The 18,899-nt window shown below is 44.8% G+C and overlaps 1 protein-coding gene and 1 long non-coding RNA gene across 7 annotated transcripts in view; one reads left to right on the top strand and one right to left on the bottom strand.

Moving 5' to 3' along the window:
- The window catches only part of USP9X (ubiquitin specific peptidase 9 X-linked), a 197,839-nt gene that overhangs the window by 110,554 nt on the left and 68,386 nt on the right, over positions 1 to 18,899 (bottom strand). For all 6 annotated transcript variants that reach the window (XM_056558938.1, XM_056558943.1, XM_056558942.1 and 3 more), the window contains exons 3-9: positions 15,630 to 15,775; positions 14,415 to 14,494; positions 13,098 to 13,210; positions 12,210 to 12,428; positions 11,719 to 11,834; positions 4,471 to 4,722; positions 108 to 246 (exon numbers count right to left, since the gene is read on the bottom strand). In XM_056558938.1, coding sequence (XP_056414913.1) covers positions 108 to 246; positions 4,471 to 4,722; positions 11,719 to 11,834; positions 12,210 to 12,428; positions 13,098 to 13,210; positions 14,415 to 14,494; positions 15,630 to 15,775 — 1,065 coding nt within the window. The remainder of the gene's footprint in view (positions 1 to 107; positions 247 to 4,470; positions 4,723 to 11,718; positions 11,835 to 12,209; positions 12,429 to 13,097; positions 13,211 to 14,414; positions 14,495 to 15,629; positions 15,776 to 18,899) is intronic.
- The window catches only part of LOC130356871 (uncharacterized), an 87,637-nt gene that overhangs the window by 29,526 nt on the left and 39,212 nt on the right, over positions 1 to 18,899 (top strand). The gene's annotated exons all lie outside the window — the stretch shown is intronic.

The raw sequence follows: 18,899 nt of genomic DNA, 5'->3' as shown, positions 1-18,899 counted from the left end.
CGAATTACTGTAACTTCACTCATCTCTACTCAAAAGCTTTAATCAAAAGGCTCATTGACGATGCCCTACATCTGGTTGGACAACACACAAACTCAAGTTGTGCTTACCGCCATCCGCTCTGCCGTCAACCACTCCTCCTCTTCGGGATTGCCATGTCTGTGCGTGTAGTAGGATACACTTGATATAACTTTGTTAACTTCATTAAGTGCATTCATTTTTCCATTAAAGGACGAAATTTGTAACAACCTATGTAAGGAAAATGTATAGTTAAAAGCAAAAAATAAATAAATAAAATAATAAAGTGTACAGTCCTGGGTAATCACAAAATATGGAAGATGTCTGTGCAGTGCAGCGATTCCCAACCAGGGTGCCCCGGCAAACTGTGGTGCCGTTCGGCAGTACCCGGGGTGCTGCGATGGGAAACATAAAAAAGAAATAAAATTTGAATTTCCCACCTTGGAAGAAGCATCAGCCTCACGCGCTGAGCGCTTCCATCAGACGCCGGATGGGCCTGCTGCAGTGATGCTTCCCAGGAGTTAAGTGCCGGGCACTATGGATGCTAAATGTAAGCGGGAGTTAATGTAAGTGGGACGTGTGTGTGTTGGGGGGCGGGGGGGGGGGGGTGAATGGAAATGGGTGGGGTAGGTGAATGGATGAAGGGGGGGGGGTGAATGGAAGCAGTAGCGTGAGTGGTAGATGAAGGGAAGCAGTGGTGGGTGGCTGGGGGGGGGGTGAATGGAAGCAGGGGCAGTGGTGGGTGGGTTTCTGGGGGTGAATGGAAGCAATGGCATGGGTGGGTAAATGGAAGCAAATGGAAGGTATAGGTGTTGTGTATGGATTCCTTTTAGCCATATTTTGTTGTGTGTTGAAAGTTATTCTGTAGGGGGGCCAGCGGAAATTTTTTTTTCCCAAGGTGTGCCCAGAGCTGAAAAAGGTTGGGAAATACTGGTGTAGTGGGACAGGAGGTGCTCAATAAAACTTAACATTTATTAATGAAAGCTAAAGGAAAGGTCATAAAACCACTCAATAGTGATGTATTATGAATCAGCCAATACAGTGTCTCCAATGTGACAATGATTGATATAGAATAGAATCACTGTTAATAAATCTCCTATAATATCAAGAAGAAAGATCTGCCCCTATTCACACAAAAGTATAACCCAACACGTTTCTAGCGCCATTGTCTTTACAGCACAGTCCTCAGGGGATTTTATAGGGGATATATATAGCCCTACGGCAGCATGCAGAGGTCAATAATAAATACAGCTAGTTATACATGTATCTAAATAACCGCAATACTGTCTAGTGGGCTTAGATGATAGAATCAGCAACTTCAGGATTCTGTCCGGTACCTGTAAAAAAGTGACACATACCAAAATCAGTTCTGAGTTCAAGTTGAAACCTGCAAAGTAAAGTATGGCCACATAGCTCTCCGTACTCACTCAGGTTACTCATCCTGTTCCTGAAAAATAAAACATAGGATCCCTATCAGTGAGTACCTAAGGAGAGTCAGTACCTAAAAGGGAAAATGTCATGTAACACTTACGTTTACCGCTGATTCATTCCTGTGTCAATACGGGAGCGCTACACTCTGCATTGGCAGAGATGCCGGCTTGTTTCAGCCTGGCGCGCACTCTGCCGGAAGCAAGACAGCGTCTGTCCTCATATCCGGTATCTGTCGCGCGTCATCGTGACGTGCTCTCAGGCCCTGCCCATTGCTCGGAGCGTCGTTACTCGCCGCGATCATATCAGATTGCGCTAGACACGAGACTAGATGCGCTGGCCGAGATAGGTATGGGAAAGAGTCTCACTAAGGTATTTCAGGCTAAGTCCCAATATGCCCGGTATCCTGGTAGACGCTACATGAGTCCTAACATCGTACTCCGGAAACAGTATACTGAAGTAATAGATAACTGACAATCAGTATTAATAGTATATTAGATGCTAAATAAGAAGTTTGGAAAGCATAAACGGCTGAGTAACAAGCCTGTTGTAATTCTCTAAACCTAGGCGGCTTCACCGACTACGGTGGCCCCGCTCCCGAACCTCCTGCACTAGACCTACAGGTCCCTAAGATAGAGGGAGATGGAGGTCTACCTCAAAAGGTCATATAAGACCCTACTAGCTGCTTATCCAACCTCCATTGGGGTGCATACCTGATTAATCACAAAAAGGATGCCTAATTGATTCTGTCATTCAGGCCTACAGGGGCACAGGTGTTGAGTTTGTGTATCCACTTACACTCCCTTTGTAGGAGTGCTCTATCCATGTCGCCTCCTCTTGGTGATGGCCTGATACAATCGATGCCTCTGAACATTAACTCATTGGTAGCTCCGCCATGATAGCGGTTCATGTGTTCTGCAATCGGCGTATTTCTTTTGTTGCGTACATCACCTAGATGTTCTAATATCCTTTTGCGCCATTCCCTAGTTGTTTTACCCACGTATAAGCGGGGGCAAGGGCATCTAGCAACATAAATGATGCCTGTAGATGTGCAGTTGATAAAGTGATTAATACGCATCTCTTTGGTTCGGTTGTTATCCGTGATCCAAGTCTTCTAATGTACCCAACTGAATTGGGTGTCATTTAAGCCATCTAACCTCTCACCGTTCTGTTATTTATTAACTAATACATATTATAATACTGGTTGCCGTCTGTTTTCTTAACTTCCCATTACCTTGTTACTCAGCCGTTTATGCTTTCCTAACTTCTTATTTAGCATCTAATATACTATTAATACTGATTGTCAGTTATCTATTACTTCAGTATACTGTTTCCGGAGTACGATGTTAGGACTCATGTAGCGTCTACCAGGATACCGGGCATATTGGGACTTAGCCTGAAATACCTTAGTGAGACTCTTTCCCATACCTATCTCGGCCAGCGCATCTAGTCTCGTGTCTAGCGCAATCTGATATGATCGCGGCGAGTAACGACGCTCCGAGCAATGGGCAGGGCCTGAGAGCACGTCACGATGACGCGCGACAGATACCGGATATGAGGACAGACGCTGTCTTGCTTCCGGCAGAGTGCGCGCCAGGCTGAAACAAGCCGGCATCTCTGCCAATGCAGAGTGTAGCGCTCCCGTATTGACACAGGAATGAATCAGCGGTAAACGTAAGTGTTACATGACATTTTCCCTTTCAGGTACTGATTCTCCTTAGGTACTCACTGATAGGGATCCTATGTTTTATTTTTCAGGAACAGGATGAGTAACCTGAATGAGTACGGAGAGCTATGTGGCCATAATTTACTTTGCAGGTTTCAACTTGGACTCAGAACTGATTTTGGTATGTGTCACTTTTTTACAGGTACCGGACAGAATCCTGAGGTTGCTGATTCTATCATCTAAGCCCACAAGACAGTATTGCGGTTATTTAGATACATGTATAACTAGCTGTATTTATTATTGACTTCTGCATGCTGCCGTAGGGCTATATATATCCCCTAAAAAATCCCCTGAGGACTGTGCTGTAAAGACAATGGCGCTAGAAACGCGTTGGGTTATACTTTTGTGTGAATAGGGGCAGATCTTTCTTCTTGATACTATAGGAGATTTATTAACAGTGATTCTATTCTATATAAATCAGTGTCACATTGGAGACACTGTATTGGCTGATTCATAATACATCACTATTGAGTGGTTTTATGACCTTTCCTTTAGTTTGCATTAATAAATGTTAAGTTTTATTGAGCAACTCCCGAACTATAATTAAATTCTCACATAGTTACAAAATTTTTGTTTTGACTGCGGGGAGTACACCACCTAGTGGGCTAGTACCTGTCAACTGATATCAATAGGTACAATAAATTTTGTAGTGGGACAGGACATGGAAGGTTCTGCTGCATATGTAAGGAATGCACAATGTGAAACAAAAATATGGATAAATATGGACAGAACACAAGCAAGTGCAGAGGAACCTAGCCCAACCTCTTTAGTAACTTTCATAAAGAATGGAATAATGGAGCCCACCACCATGAATTATAGGCTAAAAACCATCAGAAACCACTCAACTGCCGGTATGGCATTTCTCGGATATCACAGTGCTCAAATCATTGTCTGTCCCCTAGTGATCACCTTTTAAAGCCAGGAGACGCTGAGGGGGCAACCTGGTCAAATGTTGTATTACAAGGCAGCCATTAAAGGGGTTTCCCGGGCTAATGCGACTGATGTGACCAGAATAACCCCTTATAAATAGTAGTACCCATCTGAGCTCCACACTAGATGCATCCAATATCGAAAAAGGAAAACTGCAGATCTCTGCTTTGTGGGAAGTCTCTCTTATGAGGTCCATACATCTTAATAGAAATTAGGGACAAGGGTTGCAAATTTGGGAGTACTACATTAAAATCATGTACTGCTCCTTACGGTGTCGGATAGAAAATAGGACTGTTATATCGCCACAATGTAAGGTGTAGAAAAAGAGAAAAACATAAAACAAATGTTATAAAAATAAATGTTAAACTTACCTAAGTATCATTTTAAGCCTAAAAATTTCTAAATTTTTGACAGTTTCTTCCTGCCCTGGAACACGCGAAGCAAGGTTTTTAAGGGATTTTATTATCATGGAGAGGGCATCATTTTTGGCTTCATTCTTTGCTTCTTTTTTTAATTCATCATCAGTTAAATTTTCTAGAAACTGAGGAACCATTTCTATAATTGGAAGAAAGTATTTCTTGACTGTGTGAAGAGTTAAAAAATCATAGCACTGTCCAAATGGCCTAGAGAAGAGAACAAAAACATTTGAAAAACAAAAAAGGATGTTACAACATTATACTAGTCAATAACGAATATCCACATTTCTAATTGACAGTCAAGTTTACATTGATGGTTCAAAAAGAAAGAGGGAACTGTGCATGGACTGGAAGGGAAATAATTCAGCCACAAACACAGGAAGACAAAAACTAACTTCTGACTATAAGCATGATCACATATCAGCATCACATCCCTCCACCTGAAAACACAAATTAAGGCTAGGACTACACGGTGTGCTTGGCTATGACAGGTCGCGTGGCCAAAGATCAGTGTTGTGCTCTCTGAAGGGTACTGCATTGCTGCTAATGCAAGTTCATGGAGATCATGTTACGACCCAAAAGGTAACCATTTCTACCAATTAACCTCTCAGTGTGTAGCCCTAGATTAAAGGACACAGACCAATGTAAGCAGCACATAAGATTAATAGACCAACATATGGATATGGCTCAAGTAAACCTTATCTTAAGCTGCTGCTCTACAACAAAGATTTGGTGCAAAATGTTTGCAATATTTTTAAAGAACATATTGGGGGACAATTATTGTTCGCTTTGGTAAGCAAGATCTAAATGCATTTTTTCAATATTTTTTGCTTTAGTTTTGCTTATGTGCTACATATTTATCATGCTATCAAAGGGAGTTCATAAATTTGGAGCATATAAGCAAAATAATCAATTCGCGACCAGTGCGAAGTGACAACTGAAATTTGCTTAGATAAGGCTGTTTATAACTTTTTGCTTACCCTCAAAAGTCGTGCAAAAAAGGCGCACGTGCGACTGTGTGCCCGCAGTAAGCAAAAATAGTCTCTAAATACCTTGATAAACATCCCCCATAATTCTCATGCAGGACTAAGGAAAACTGGAGCAGATGTTCTCAGGATTGGATTTATCTTGTGTTTGCATAATGATTCATCATTATGTGAAAAACTACCAGAAAATAGTGAACAAAAAGGAGTTTTTTTTATGCTTACCGTAAAATCTCTTTCTTGAAGGATCCATTGGGGGACACAGACCATGGGTGTATGCTGCTGTCACTAGGAGGCTCGACACTATGGCAACAAGAGAAGTCGGCTCCTCCCAGCAGGGTATACACGCCCACAGGCACCTGAGGTAATCAGTTTTAGTCCCAGAGAAATAGTAGGAGAAGACCGACAAACTGTCCGAGCAATCAGAAGAAAAGGCAACTGAACACACCTTCGGACAGATAACTGAAATAGGAACACCAGAAAAAAAGGGCGGGAGCTGTGTCCCCCAATGGATCCTTCGAGAAAGACATTTTACGTTAAGCATAAAAAATCTCCTTTTCTCCATCGGCTCCATTGGGGGACACAGACCATGGGACGTACCAAAGCCGTCCCTTGGGTGGGTAAGGAATCAGACAGGTGGACGGTTGGACCACCACCGTCTGCAACATCTTACAGCCCAGAGTAGCATCAACTGATGCGAAGGCATGAATCTGGTAGCACCTTGAGAAAGTGCGCAAAGACGACCATGCGGACGTGTTACAGAACTGCAAGGCCGAAGCCACGTAGCGGAGGGCCCAGGATGCCCCGAAAAACGGGTGGAATGAGCCAAACCCCTGAAGGGTGGGATCTTCCCCTTGCAGTGGTAAGCTCCCAAAAAGAGCAGACCGGATGCACCGAAAAATGGTGGTTGTAGAAGCAGGTTGTCCTAAACAACGACCTTCTGGAAAAACAAAAGAGGGGGTCACACTGCTGAAAGGAAAGAGTGATTGAGAGATAAGTCCGAACCGCCCTCACCACAACCAGATTGTGGAACAAACGCTTCCAGGGATGAGAAGAGGCACAAGAGGACGGTAGGACGATGTTCTCCTTGAGATGAATAAGTCAAAAACCATTTCAGGTAAGAAGGACAGACCTGGACGGAAAACAACTTGTCCTGGTATACCACCAGGAAGGGAGAACGGCAGGAGAGAGCTACCAGCTCTGACACCCTCCTAACAGAGGTAAGAGCAATAAGGAACGCCAACTTCCGGGGAAGGAGGCGAAGAGAAATGTCCCTGAGAGGGTCAAAAGGGGCGTCTTGCAGAGCACCGAAGACCAAGTGTAAGTCCCAAGGGAAAAAAAGGGGACTGATAAGGAGGGGCAGCTTGTGCCACTCCCTGAACTACCTTCGGACATGATAATTGAACGCCAAAGAACGTTGAAAAAGAATGGAAACGGCCGAACCTTTGACCCCACAGGGAGCTGAAAGCCAACCACGACCGGAGAAAAAGGCTGCGTTTCACACCAACAGAAATAAGACCGCCAGGTATGGTGGTAAATCTTTGCAGAGGAAGGCTTGTGAGCCCTCAGCATGGTGTGAACCACTTGGGAAGAGAAACTGCGGGTCCTCAGAACCGCTGTCTCAACCGCCACGCCGTCAAAAACAGAGACTGTAAATAGGGGTGGCACAGGAGACCTGATATAGGAGGTCTGGACGATAGGGAAGGTGCAGAGGTAAGTAGTACAGGAGCCTGACCACGATGACGTACCACGCCCGCCGGGGCCAGTCTGGGCCACGAGAATGGCGGGAACGCCTTCTGCTGTGAGTTTCCTCAGGACCCCGAAAAGAGAGGTAGGGGAGGAAACAGATAAGGTAGGGCAAAGCCTGACCAAGAAAGAGGAACACATGGTTGTGGCTGGACGTGCAGAGGTCCACGCCTGGAGCGCCCCAAAGGTAGATCACTGCAAACACCTCCGGATGTAGGGACCACTCTCCTTGGACTGCTAAGGACCGACTGAGAAAGACCACATCCCAGAAACACCCAGAATGAAGAGCAGCGAGATGGCCGGAAACCTGAGTTCCGCCCAGAAGGGAATTTCCCAAGAAGCAAGCAAAGAAAGGATTGCCCTAGGCCCCAACATGAAGGGGAAAAGGGCTTCTCGAGGGACCAAGGCCCCAGACCGGCCGGTCCTTGAAAACACCTCCCCAGCCCGACAGACTAGCAGGGAGGGGCAGGAAGGTGCGCCCCCGGAAAGGCAGAGGGGAAACGAAGCCAGCATAGAAGGGACCGACAAGACTGTTGAGTGACAATGGAGACCTGTTCCACCAGAAGAGAATCACCAATTGAAGAGGTCTGTGATGAAACTGGGCAAATGGCACGGCCTTCACGGCCGCACCTAACCGACCTAGGACATCCATGCAAAAGAGAATGGAAATTGGAGCAGGGTGCCGAAGACATCGGACTCTTGAAGAGTCAGCCGATTGGTTGGCAGAGTTGAAAGCGGGCAGAGGCCGCGTCGAACTGGAGCCCCAGGAAAGCGGTTGGACTTGTCCCGAATGACTATCCAACCGAAGAGAGACAAGGTCTGGAGGTTGAGACTAAGACTCTCCAGGATCTGGACCCCTGGCTGGAACTGTGATCAGAAGGTCGTCCAAGTAAGGAATCACAGAAAACTGTTGTCCGTAAAAGGGGCTATCACAGGCTACGGGACTTCGTTAAAGGTCCGCGGAGAAGTGGTCAGACCTAAATGGAGAGCCACAATAGAAAATGACCGTCCGGAACTGCAAAGCGGAGGTACCGCTGATGACCGGAACAATGAGATGTGGAGGCAGGCATCCTTGATGTCCACCGAGGAACGAAAATTCCCCATGAACCAGGGACGCCAGCACCGAACGGAGAGACTCCATTCGGGATGGGAAGCAGAAGATGCTGGCTGAGATACTCAAGAACCAAGATTGGGCGAACAGAAACGCCTTTCTTGGGGACCACAAAGAGGTTGGAATAAACCTCGAAAAGGTTCCCCTGAAGGAACCGGGACAATGAATGTGCGTAGTCCAGGCATCCCGGAAGAGTAAGAGGCGACCAACCACCTGAGAAAGGTTGGCAGGTGGGGCGACCCATCAGATCGAGGAAGGCCTACGGGTGCCTGATGGGGCCGCAAAACGGCCTGAACAGATAGCCGACCTCCAGGAGGGACAGGTCCAGAAGGAGGAAGCCCTCTTCCAGTGAAGGCGCCCGGCTGGACCCTTTGTTGGTACTGTGTGGTGGCACCAAAGGTCCGCAGAACCCAAAGGAGGACTTACGACGGAAAGCGGTTCTGTGAGCCGTATTCAGAGGTAATAAAGAACTTTTTTTTCCGCCCGACGCCTCACTTCATGATGGCGGCATCCACATTCCAGGCTTTAAGCCACATAGAGGGACGGTGGCTACCAGGTAGCTTGTGGCAAAGGCAGCACAGTGGCTGTGTATGGAACAGAAAATCTCCAGCTGCAGAGCAACAGAAGTTAGATTAAATAAATCCTCCAGAGGGATCTTGAAGACTACCCTGGGAGAGTTGGGAGACCATACTGAAAAGGCCCGTGACCCCCAGGCTGAAGCAAAAGCAGGAAGATCCTGCTGTCTCAAGGCAAAGTTTGCCAAAGTCTCCTTCATGTCGGCTGGCTATTGAAGGCAGCCGCATCAGCCAAAGGCCCGGTAGGTGCATTAGAGAGGAGGGAGACCAGCAGATCCACAGTTGGAGAGGAGATCCACCGAGCAATGAGGTCCTTGGCGAGAGGGATACCGCGCTTGAACCTTCTATGTTTCCTGAAACTCCTCGTCAGGGTGCCTCCAGGCAGGTACCAGGAGGGCGTAAAATTCAGCGTGAGAACTTAAGGTCTTCGGTGCAGGTTGGGCACGAAGAAAAGGAGACTTCTGGAGCCACGTCCAAAGTTCCTGGGTCCTTTAAATGGAAGGTGTATCTTATGGCCGAAACCAATGAGTACACCACATCAGGTATCCGTGCGTTCCTGTAAGTCGGAGGCCGAATCAGAAACCTCATCCACAAGTTGTCCAGGTGAATGGGAACGAGGTGAGGCAGCCCTGGAAGAGGTCAGGCACGATGAGAGGAAACTTCTGGAACACATCCGAAGTTCCTGGGTCCTTAGCTAGAAGGTTTCTCTTAGTACACCATATCAGGCATATCCGTGTGGTCCTCTGAGTCGGAGGCCGAATCAGAAACCTCATCCACAAGTTCTCCGGGAGAATGGGAACGAGGTGAGGCAGCCCTGGAGGTTGGGCACGATTAAAGGAAACTTCTAGAGCCACGCCCGAAGATCCTGGGTCCTCTAGATGGAAGGTGTCTCTTGTGGCCGAGACCAATGAGTGCACCATGTCCTACATATCCGTGTGGTCCTCTGAATCAGAGGCTGAATCGGAAACTGCATCCACAAGTTGTCCAGATGAATGGGAACGTGTGAGTTGGCCCTGGAGGAGGGCGAGACTGACCAGGTACGCAGGTCTGGAGAGACAGATCGGCGACCATGGGAGCGTCCTCTAGGGGAGCGACGCTTGCTACAGGGCGAAGTAACGGAGTGATGCCTGTGAGGGGAGCGCCCGTGCCTGCCAGAAGACTCTGAGGATGAGTCAGATGAAAAACACCCCATGACGCTGCGAGAGCATCAGTATAGGAGGATAGTTGGACCCTCCGGAGGGCCTCTCCAATGCAGTCACCACATAACGGGAGACCTGAGCCAAGTCGGATATAGACTAGGGAAGGGTGAGAACCCAGGCTGGAGGGTCGGCCGAACCCACTGGGTCTGGTAGACAACCGGGGTAGAATAGCAGGGGGGTCTGGGGGAGCAGTGGAGCAGGCAGAACAAGTGGTTCAGCAGAACCAGACCGTTTTTGAGATACAGCTTTTACAGATTTAATGAGTGGCTAAAACTCCAGTTAACTGTTTAGAGGGAGCAAATGGGTTCAGCAGAACCAGGCATTTTGGAATTACAGCTTTTACAGACAAAATGATGAACTAATCTCCAGCTGTCTGTGCAGCCCAAGTCTGTGACCCCAGGGCAGCTGCTGTGAGGAGAACTCCATTCTAGTGGAGAAATGCCGGCCAATAGCAAAAGAGGGGCGGGCCAGGAGCAGGGGCACTGCTGATTGGCCCCTGCCTCTCACAATGCGCGCACAGCGCGGATTGGAGGCATATTTGCGCCTCTTAGAAGCCCCGACAACAGAGGGGGCGGAGCTATAGCGCCCTCAGCTTCTGACAAGAAGGTCAGTAATGGTGCCCATGCCCGCTCCTCTCCCCGAGCGCACATGTAATTCGCACATATACGCAATGTTTGTGCCCCCTCAATCGCAATGTGGAGTCAGTGAGCCGCAGTTCCTGAGTCCCCACCTGAAAACATGAAAGAAAAAGGAATAAAAAACTAACACATCCCTAACTAGGAAAATAACAAAACAGAAGACCTGGTCTGGAGAGAACTCCAGACCATGTCCACCTCCTTAAGACACTAAGCTAAAACTGATTACCTCAGGTGCCTGTGGGCGGGTATACCCTGCTGGGAGGAGCAGACTTCTCTTGTTGCCATAGTGTCGAGCCTCCTAGTGACAGCAGCATACACCCATGGTTTGTGTCCCCCAATGGAGCAGATAGAGAAAGAAGAGCTGTACAATACTTTTACTATGACAATGTAGGGTCACTCTTTCCTTACAACTCTACATTATCAATTTACTCAGATTGTTTGAATGAAAAACAAAATCGCACAACTGGAAACCTTTTTCAGTCACTTCATTACTCTTAAAGGGGTTCTCCTAGGTTGATGACGGGGCATCGTGACGTCATTATCTGCCCCCTCAATACAAATCTATGGGAGAAGGCGTGACGCCCCTTCTATAGACTTGCATTGAAGGGGGGCGGACGTAATGACACGAGGGGGTGGGACTGTGACATCACGATTGGGGGGTGGGGGGGTGTTGTAGTTTTGATAATGCTAGGGGAGATGTGAGCAGACAGAATACTGAGGGAGGGGGCTGAGACCTGCACAGTGAGGCCCCACCCCCTCCCTTTGAGAGGAATTCAGACTAGTGAGCTAAATTAAAAGTGTAATACAAAAATAAAAAGGTGATAGACACAAAAATTAGATGTACATGGTCAGGATTAGGTACTGAGTGATATATTAAAAATTATGTTTTTTGTTGGATCTGATGGGTACGCTTTAAGCTAAATGGAAAACACAGATAATATTTTAACTTACTTTATGAGAGCTGCAATGATTTGCACATTCAATGCGGAGCCATTCATAAAGCGATCATGCAGTATCTGGAACCCGTTTAGCGTGCCAAACTTATTTATGAGATCTACTAACCAACCCTTCAAATAAAGAGAAATATTTTAGTTACATAAACCAAACATGAAAACTACTTATGTTGCTTAGTTGACAAATTTTACTACAGCTATTAACAGGTTTTCAAAACATTTAGAAGATCTACAGATGACTAATCTATATGCAGATTGCCAGGTACTAAATTGGAACAGTCCACAAAATCTCCTGCAGTAATAACACACACTTATGTGGCTTTTTATCAAGTACAGTTTTATGAATGTGAGAAAATATAGGTTAACCATAAAAAAAAGTATTGCTACAGAGCAAAAAAAAATTTTACTTTCAAAATGTAAAAAAATACAGTCAAAAAAATAGACTTGAGAACCAAAAGGGCAGATCATGATCTAATAGGTGTCCCTTACCTTTGGAGACCTTGGATCAGGAGGACGGGCAAACAGCTCATCTTCTGCCAGCTGGACACCAGCCGGAACTGTCTCAGATGGACGTGTACCATTGTAGATATGAAACTTACAATGAGGATTTAAGGCCATTGCAAGAAGCTCAAGAAGAGGAAACCAATCCTGGGAAAGCTTGGCCACACATAGTTCCACAAGGCGATGAGTGTTGTTAATAATACACCTCTGTTGATCAAAACAAAAAAATACAACTAAATAAGGGACCAGACTGACATTTTGAAGCTTATACCCCCACCTGAGTGCAGCATCATAGAAGTAGATTTGACAATCAAACAATATTCCCTGGTTGGAGTTGATGGACGTATGTCTTTTTTCAACCATACTAACTATGTAACTATGTAATGTGATGACATGAGTATGCAGCCATTGTGTATATCAGAAGTACTAGAGATAGTTTTTTAAATCAAATGCAGTTGGTAAGTGCATTAATTCCCCCACACACACACACACAAACTTACTGTGCCCAATTTATTGCAAAATATTCCAATACATTAAATGGTTGTTTCATCTAAATAACCCCTCTTCTAATGGTAGACAATGTAATGTAGAAAAAGAAATCAGAATAAGACTTTAGAATGTGTCATTTATATTAGATAAAACACAAAGGTTCAATGCACTCAAGAGCTGGCCACTATGCATTTCATGTACAGAATACAGGTTGTGGTAAATGGCACCCACTGTTTGGAGATTCATATTCTGTACATTTGCCTTCTATAACTTAATCATTCTAAGTCATAAGTGGAAAGCTGATTTAAGAGAAATTGCTTATAAAATAATGTCCAACCAAAAAGATAAGTAAGGCCCAGAAGGAGATCCAAAACCACACACACTTACATGGATCTCAAACTTCCAGCCGCTCACCGCCTCATCAGTGAGAATTTTGGTAAAGGATATCGTAAGACCATCTCTAAAAAATCGTTGGCATGCTTCACTTTTCACATCAAGGCCTAAGTAAGGATAAAAAGAATCAATATGTTAGAATATCGGAAGAAAATCAAGTGAATAAGCCCTTACAGTTTGGATTCTGACTTCAAATGCATGTAGCATTAGTGCATCAAGCAGCATACATTAGTAGGTACACTGAATTGTCTTCCTTTAAAGGAGAACGCCAGAATAGAAAAATTGTCCTCCATACTGCCGGCAGTAAAAAAATAAATAGATACATACCTTCACTCCCCCGGTGCCTCCAGTAACCCACTCCGGTCTCCGCCACGATCCTCTTCTTGGTTGCCGGTGGTCGGCGAGTCATACTTCACTCAGCCAATCACTGGCTGCAGCGAAGTCCCGACTCGGCCGGCGATAAGCTGAGCGGCAGTGACGTTTTCATCCGACACCTGCCCGACCACCAGCAACCAGGAAGAGGATCGCAGCGGAGACCGGAGTGGGTTACCGGGGGAGCGAAGGAAGGTATGTATCTATGTTTTTACTGCTGGAAGTATGGAGGACAATTTTTCTATTCTGGACTTCTCCTTTAATGGTAATTGAAATTAAGCCTAGTTTGGAGGTCATCAACTCAATGTTTTAAAGGGGTACTCTATCGAGGGGAAAAAAAGATTTCAAATCAACTGGTTCCAGAAAGTTATACAGATTTGTAATTTATATCCATTTAAAAATCTTAATCCTTCTAGTACTTATCAGTTGCTGTACACTACAGAGAAATTTGCGTAGTTCTTTCCAGTCTGGCCACAGTGCTCTCTGCTGCCACCTCTGTCCAATTTAGGAAAAGTCTGAAGCAGGAGAGGTTTTCTATGGGGATTTGCTCTGACACAGACAGAGGTGGCAGCAGAGCACTGTGGTCAGACTGGAAAAACTACACACCTTCTTCTGAAGCATACAGCAGCTAAGTACTGGAAGGATTATGATTTATAAATAGAAGTAATTTACAAATCTGTTTAAGTTTCTGTCATCAGTTGATTTGAAAAAAATGTTTATAACTTATTTTAATATGTATTTTTATAGCTGACTTTACTTTTCAATCCAGTAAGGGGGGGTCAAAAGGACACTATCTAGTACCAAATGTATGCTAAAGTCTTTGAAACATTGCTGGAATGATGAGAAAAAAGGCCGATTTCTGCTTCCTAAACAGTTCTCCTGGACTGAAGATTGAAAAATAATGGTAATTATTTTAATTTTTCATTGCACCAAACATACCTTTTTTACTAAGATCAATAGCAGCTTCTAAAAGAACTTCTAATTCACCTTTTGGCAAAACTGGAACAACCCAACGAGGTCTAGAAGACAGAATTTTATGTCATTTAGTTTAAATCAAATAAGACAATCCATGCTGCAGAAGCAAACAGAATGATCCCCAAGTGGTAACATCACTCAGGGGGCAGGGATTAAACTCGGCGACAAGATCCAGCCACATCTACACAGTTTCAGGAGAAAGGGAGGAGCCCTGACAACATCACACTGAAAATGAAAGTACTAAACAACTTCCTGTCAGGGGTGAAACGCACAAAAGCATGCTGAATCCTGCACAATTTGTGTCAACACTAGATTAGTAGGTTACTGTCCTATTAGGTCCTATTTAAGTACAATTTTCTAAAATAGCAACAACTCTAATACTCTGTCGATCTGGCTTTTGAATACAGGCAAACAGTTCTGGCTAACTAAACAAACGGTAGCATTACATAAAAGACGACAAAAATAAAGGCAAGCAATGTATGATTGAGGCAGGCTCACAAGACAAATAGCTACTCATTAGTGTATAAGTGTCAGCACAACTGCTAGATGTGGTAACATCAAATCCAGAAGCAGATGGAAAATATATTCACAGCATTAACCAAGTCGAATGCAAGTTTTCCTCTTTATTCACAATCAACTTGTCTTAACTAGGTGAGAAAGGCCATAGCGCTAAAGTCCTTTTTACCATAAGATGCCTTGTGAATAAAGAAAAACTTGCATATGACTTGGTTAGTGCTGGGAATATATTTTCTATCTGTTTTGACATTTATTTACATTAACAGGACATGTGAAAAGAGGTTGACAAAGTCAGACAAAAACTTTGATAATAGATTATTGTTGGGAAAATCCTAAAACCAACTGTTCACAAATTGTAATGTGAATAGGTTATTTTGTTGGAGGATATCCAGGTGCCAAGTCTCCCCTCCAAAACTCTCAGCTCATGCCACTGTTTTCAGTTGTTTTATAGAGCTAAACAAAGCCAAAAAGGGGCACAGTGCCCAGCTGAGCACTTCTTCCACTTCGCTTTCTGTCTGCTGAGACTCCCAACTATTGGTAAACTAACAATCCAAAAAACATGCTACTAACATTGTTTAAATAAATAAATAAAATGAACTTTAAAAAAAAAAAAAAAAATATATATATATATATATATATATTTATTAAATATTTATATAGTACCTGTTGATCATGTCATCCAGCTTAGCCAGGTCAGTGTGAGGAAAAGCAGGTTCCTCATCCTCGAGGGGGGGAGGTGCATCCCCTTGTGCCTGCTCATCCGGAGGGCTGACTGGGGAGTTCTCATTGGAAGAATCAGGTGAGGAGGCCTGAACAAACAAACGACAACATGAAAACTTTAAAGTATCTGTAAAAATCCTAATTTACACAAACAAAAATACCTTAAGAAGGGGGAAAGGGGGGGGGGGGGGGGACTTAAAAGAAGCAGTCCAGCTTAGAAAAATGTATAGGATATTAGGGATAGTTACAAGAATCAGATCCCCTATGCCCTTCGGATAGGGGATACGTTTTTATGCATGAGACTTATCCTTTAATGCAGGAGGAGAGTGAGGGCACCAGGCAGATGATAGAAGGGAGGTCTCAGTGGTCAGACACCCCATGCTAACCCCTTTAACGTGTCTTATTGTATAGATCCTTAAAAGGGGTACTCCGGAGGTAAACAATTTTTTTTTCTTATCAGCTGGCTCCAGAAACTTAAAACAGATTTGTAAATTACTTCTATCAAAAAAAGGTCATCCTTCCAGTACTTAACAGCTGCTGCAAGTTCCACAGAAAGTTGTGTTTCTTTATGAAGTTCCTTTCTGTCTGACCACAGTGCTCTCTGCTAAGACCTCGGTCTGTGTCAGGAACTGTCCAGAACAGAAGAGGTTTGCTCCTCAGGGGTGTGGAAATTTTATAAAAAACGATTTGTCCACGGGACTAAAATGGAGCAAATTCTACTTGTCCCTCATGACGATCCTCTTGTCAGGGCCAATTTTCGCTTTTAGGTGCAGATTTTTTCCTTTTTAACTACCTACTATAATGATACCTTTTAATTTTTCAATAACATTCTCTGAACCAATATAATAAATAAATATATATATATTTATTTATTTTTTTAGGTGAAGTGAAATTGAAATAGTAAAAGAAAATTTTGCAGATTTGGTGGTTTTCTTTACTACACCATTTACCGTGTGGTTGAGATAACATGTTAGTTTCATACTTTAGGTCGGCCTGATTACAGCAATACCAGATTTGTAAAGTTTACGTCATGTTTTATTAATTTTAAAAACAATCTGAACTTTTTCAAAAATTTTTAATTGCCATTTTCTGACCCCTGTAGCTTTTTTTTTTTTTTCACACCAGGGTTTATGAGGGCTAATTTTTTGCGCCATAATCAGTTTTTTGTATCGGTAGCATTTTGGTATTGATCTGACTTTTTAAATCGCTTTTTACCAAATTTTTTTCATTTTTTTTTTTTTTTTTTTTTTTTTTGGGAGGGGAGGGGATATAAAAATTGCAATTCTGTGGTTTGGTATTTTTTACACTTAACGTACGGGATAAATAATGTTATATTTTAATAGGTCGTACAATTACGCACAAAGCGATACCAAATATGTTTATTTTTATTATGTTTGCATGTTTTTATATAGGAAGAGGGGGCGATTTGAACTTTTAACATGGAATTAGGGGTTAATGTATGTCTTTTAAACTTATGAAATTTTTATTTTATTTTTTCTTTTACACTTTATTAAGACTTTCAGGAGGAATCATTAAATTCCTCATACAGATGAATAAAGTTCTATTGAACTCATTGATCTGTGTGCTCCGTGATCCATTGATAGAGCCTGGTCCAACCATGATCCATCAATGACAGAGCCATGGACAGCAGGGAACAGAGGTAAGCCCTCCGACTACCTCTATAGTGGATCTCCCCCTGCCATCGCGCTGCGGAGGGGGCGATCCACCCCACTAGCCCACCAGGGAGCATTCACAGGTCCCTCAAGACGCTGCTGTCGGCTTTGACAGCGGCAAATCTAAAGGGTTAATAGCCAGCTGCAGCGATCGCCGCATGCTGGCTATTAGCGGCGGCCCCCGGCTACTGAAAACAGCCGGGGGCTCGGGAGAATGGAGCGGGCAGGAGTCCGGAGCCCGCTCCATACAGACTGCTGAGTGACGCATGCTGGCTATTAGCGGTGGTGTGAGATGGAAACTTGCGCCCCAAGCTTAGGTCTGCTCCTGTGTTCAGCTCTCCGAAGCTAGAGCTGTGTGGAGCGAAGGCAGAGGACTCAGGTCTGCACGGGGAGAAAGAATGCAGAGCAGGGGAGATGAGAAGCTGTGTACGTCCAATCTCCCCTCCCCCTGCTCTGCATTCGGAGGACACAAGTTTCCACAGCCAGGGGCTGCAGAGTATGGAGTGGGCAGGAGTCGGGAGCCCGCTCCATACAGTCTGCAGAGCGCTGCAGCGCTCGTCAGGTCCGGCCCTGCTTCCCGAAGTTGGGCTAAGGGTCGGAAAAATTCAACTGCCCGGCGCCCGGAACTGCATGTGCCGGGCGTCGGGCGATAGGAATTCCACATCCCTGCCTCCTACTCTGGAAAGTTCCTGACATGGACAGAGGTGTCAGCAGAGACACTTTGGTCAGACTGAAAACAACAACTCAACTTCCTCTGTAGTATACAGCAGATGATAAGTAGAGATGAGCGAACTTACAGTAAATTCGATTTGTCACGAACTTCTCGGCTCGGCAGTTGATGTCTTATCCTGCGTAATTAGTTCAGCCTTCAGGTGCTCCAGTGGGCTGGAAAAGGTGGATACAGTCCTAGGAGACTATCCTAGGACTGTATCCACCTTTTCCAGCCCACCAGAGCACCTGAAAGCTGAACTAATTTATGCAGGATAAGTCATCAATTGCCGAGCCGAGAAGTTAGCGACGAATCGAATTTACTGTAAGTTCGCTCATCTCTACTGATAAGTACTGGAAGGATTTATATTTTTTTAATAGAAGTAATTTACAAATCTTCTTTACTTTCTGGCATCAGTTGATTTGGGGAAAAAAATAAATATATAAAAAAAAAAAAAATAATGTGTTTACTACCGAGTACCCCTTTAACCCCTTAAGGACCAAGGGCGTACCTGTACGCCCGTGGGAATTTTGGTCCCTGCCGCGTGCCGGGTGGGGACCGGACTGGGGTGACTGCTGATATCGATGCCCAGGGGGGGGTCATCAGACCCCCCCCCCCCCCCCCATGTAGGCGATCGCCGAAAATCGCAAGTTAATTCACACTTGCGATTTTCGGCTATTCCGGTGATGCGGGTCACGTGTGACCCGCTGACCCGGAGATACAAGGTGATCGGGGGTGTAGGATACACCCCCTATCACCCTCTGTATCTATGGGGAGGTGGCGATTTAGTTTTCCGGAGCCCCCTTCCGGTGAACCTGTCTGGAGACCCCC

This window comes from Hyla sarda, chromosome 2 (genome assembly GCF_029499605.1).
Source record: "Hyla sarda isolate aHylSar1 chromosome 2, aHylSar1.hap1, whole genome shotgun sequence".
NCBI lineage: Eukaryota > Metazoa > Chordata > Amphibia > Anura > Hylidae > Hyla > Hyla sarda.
This window is presented reverse-complemented; position numbering and strand designations above follow the sequence as displayed.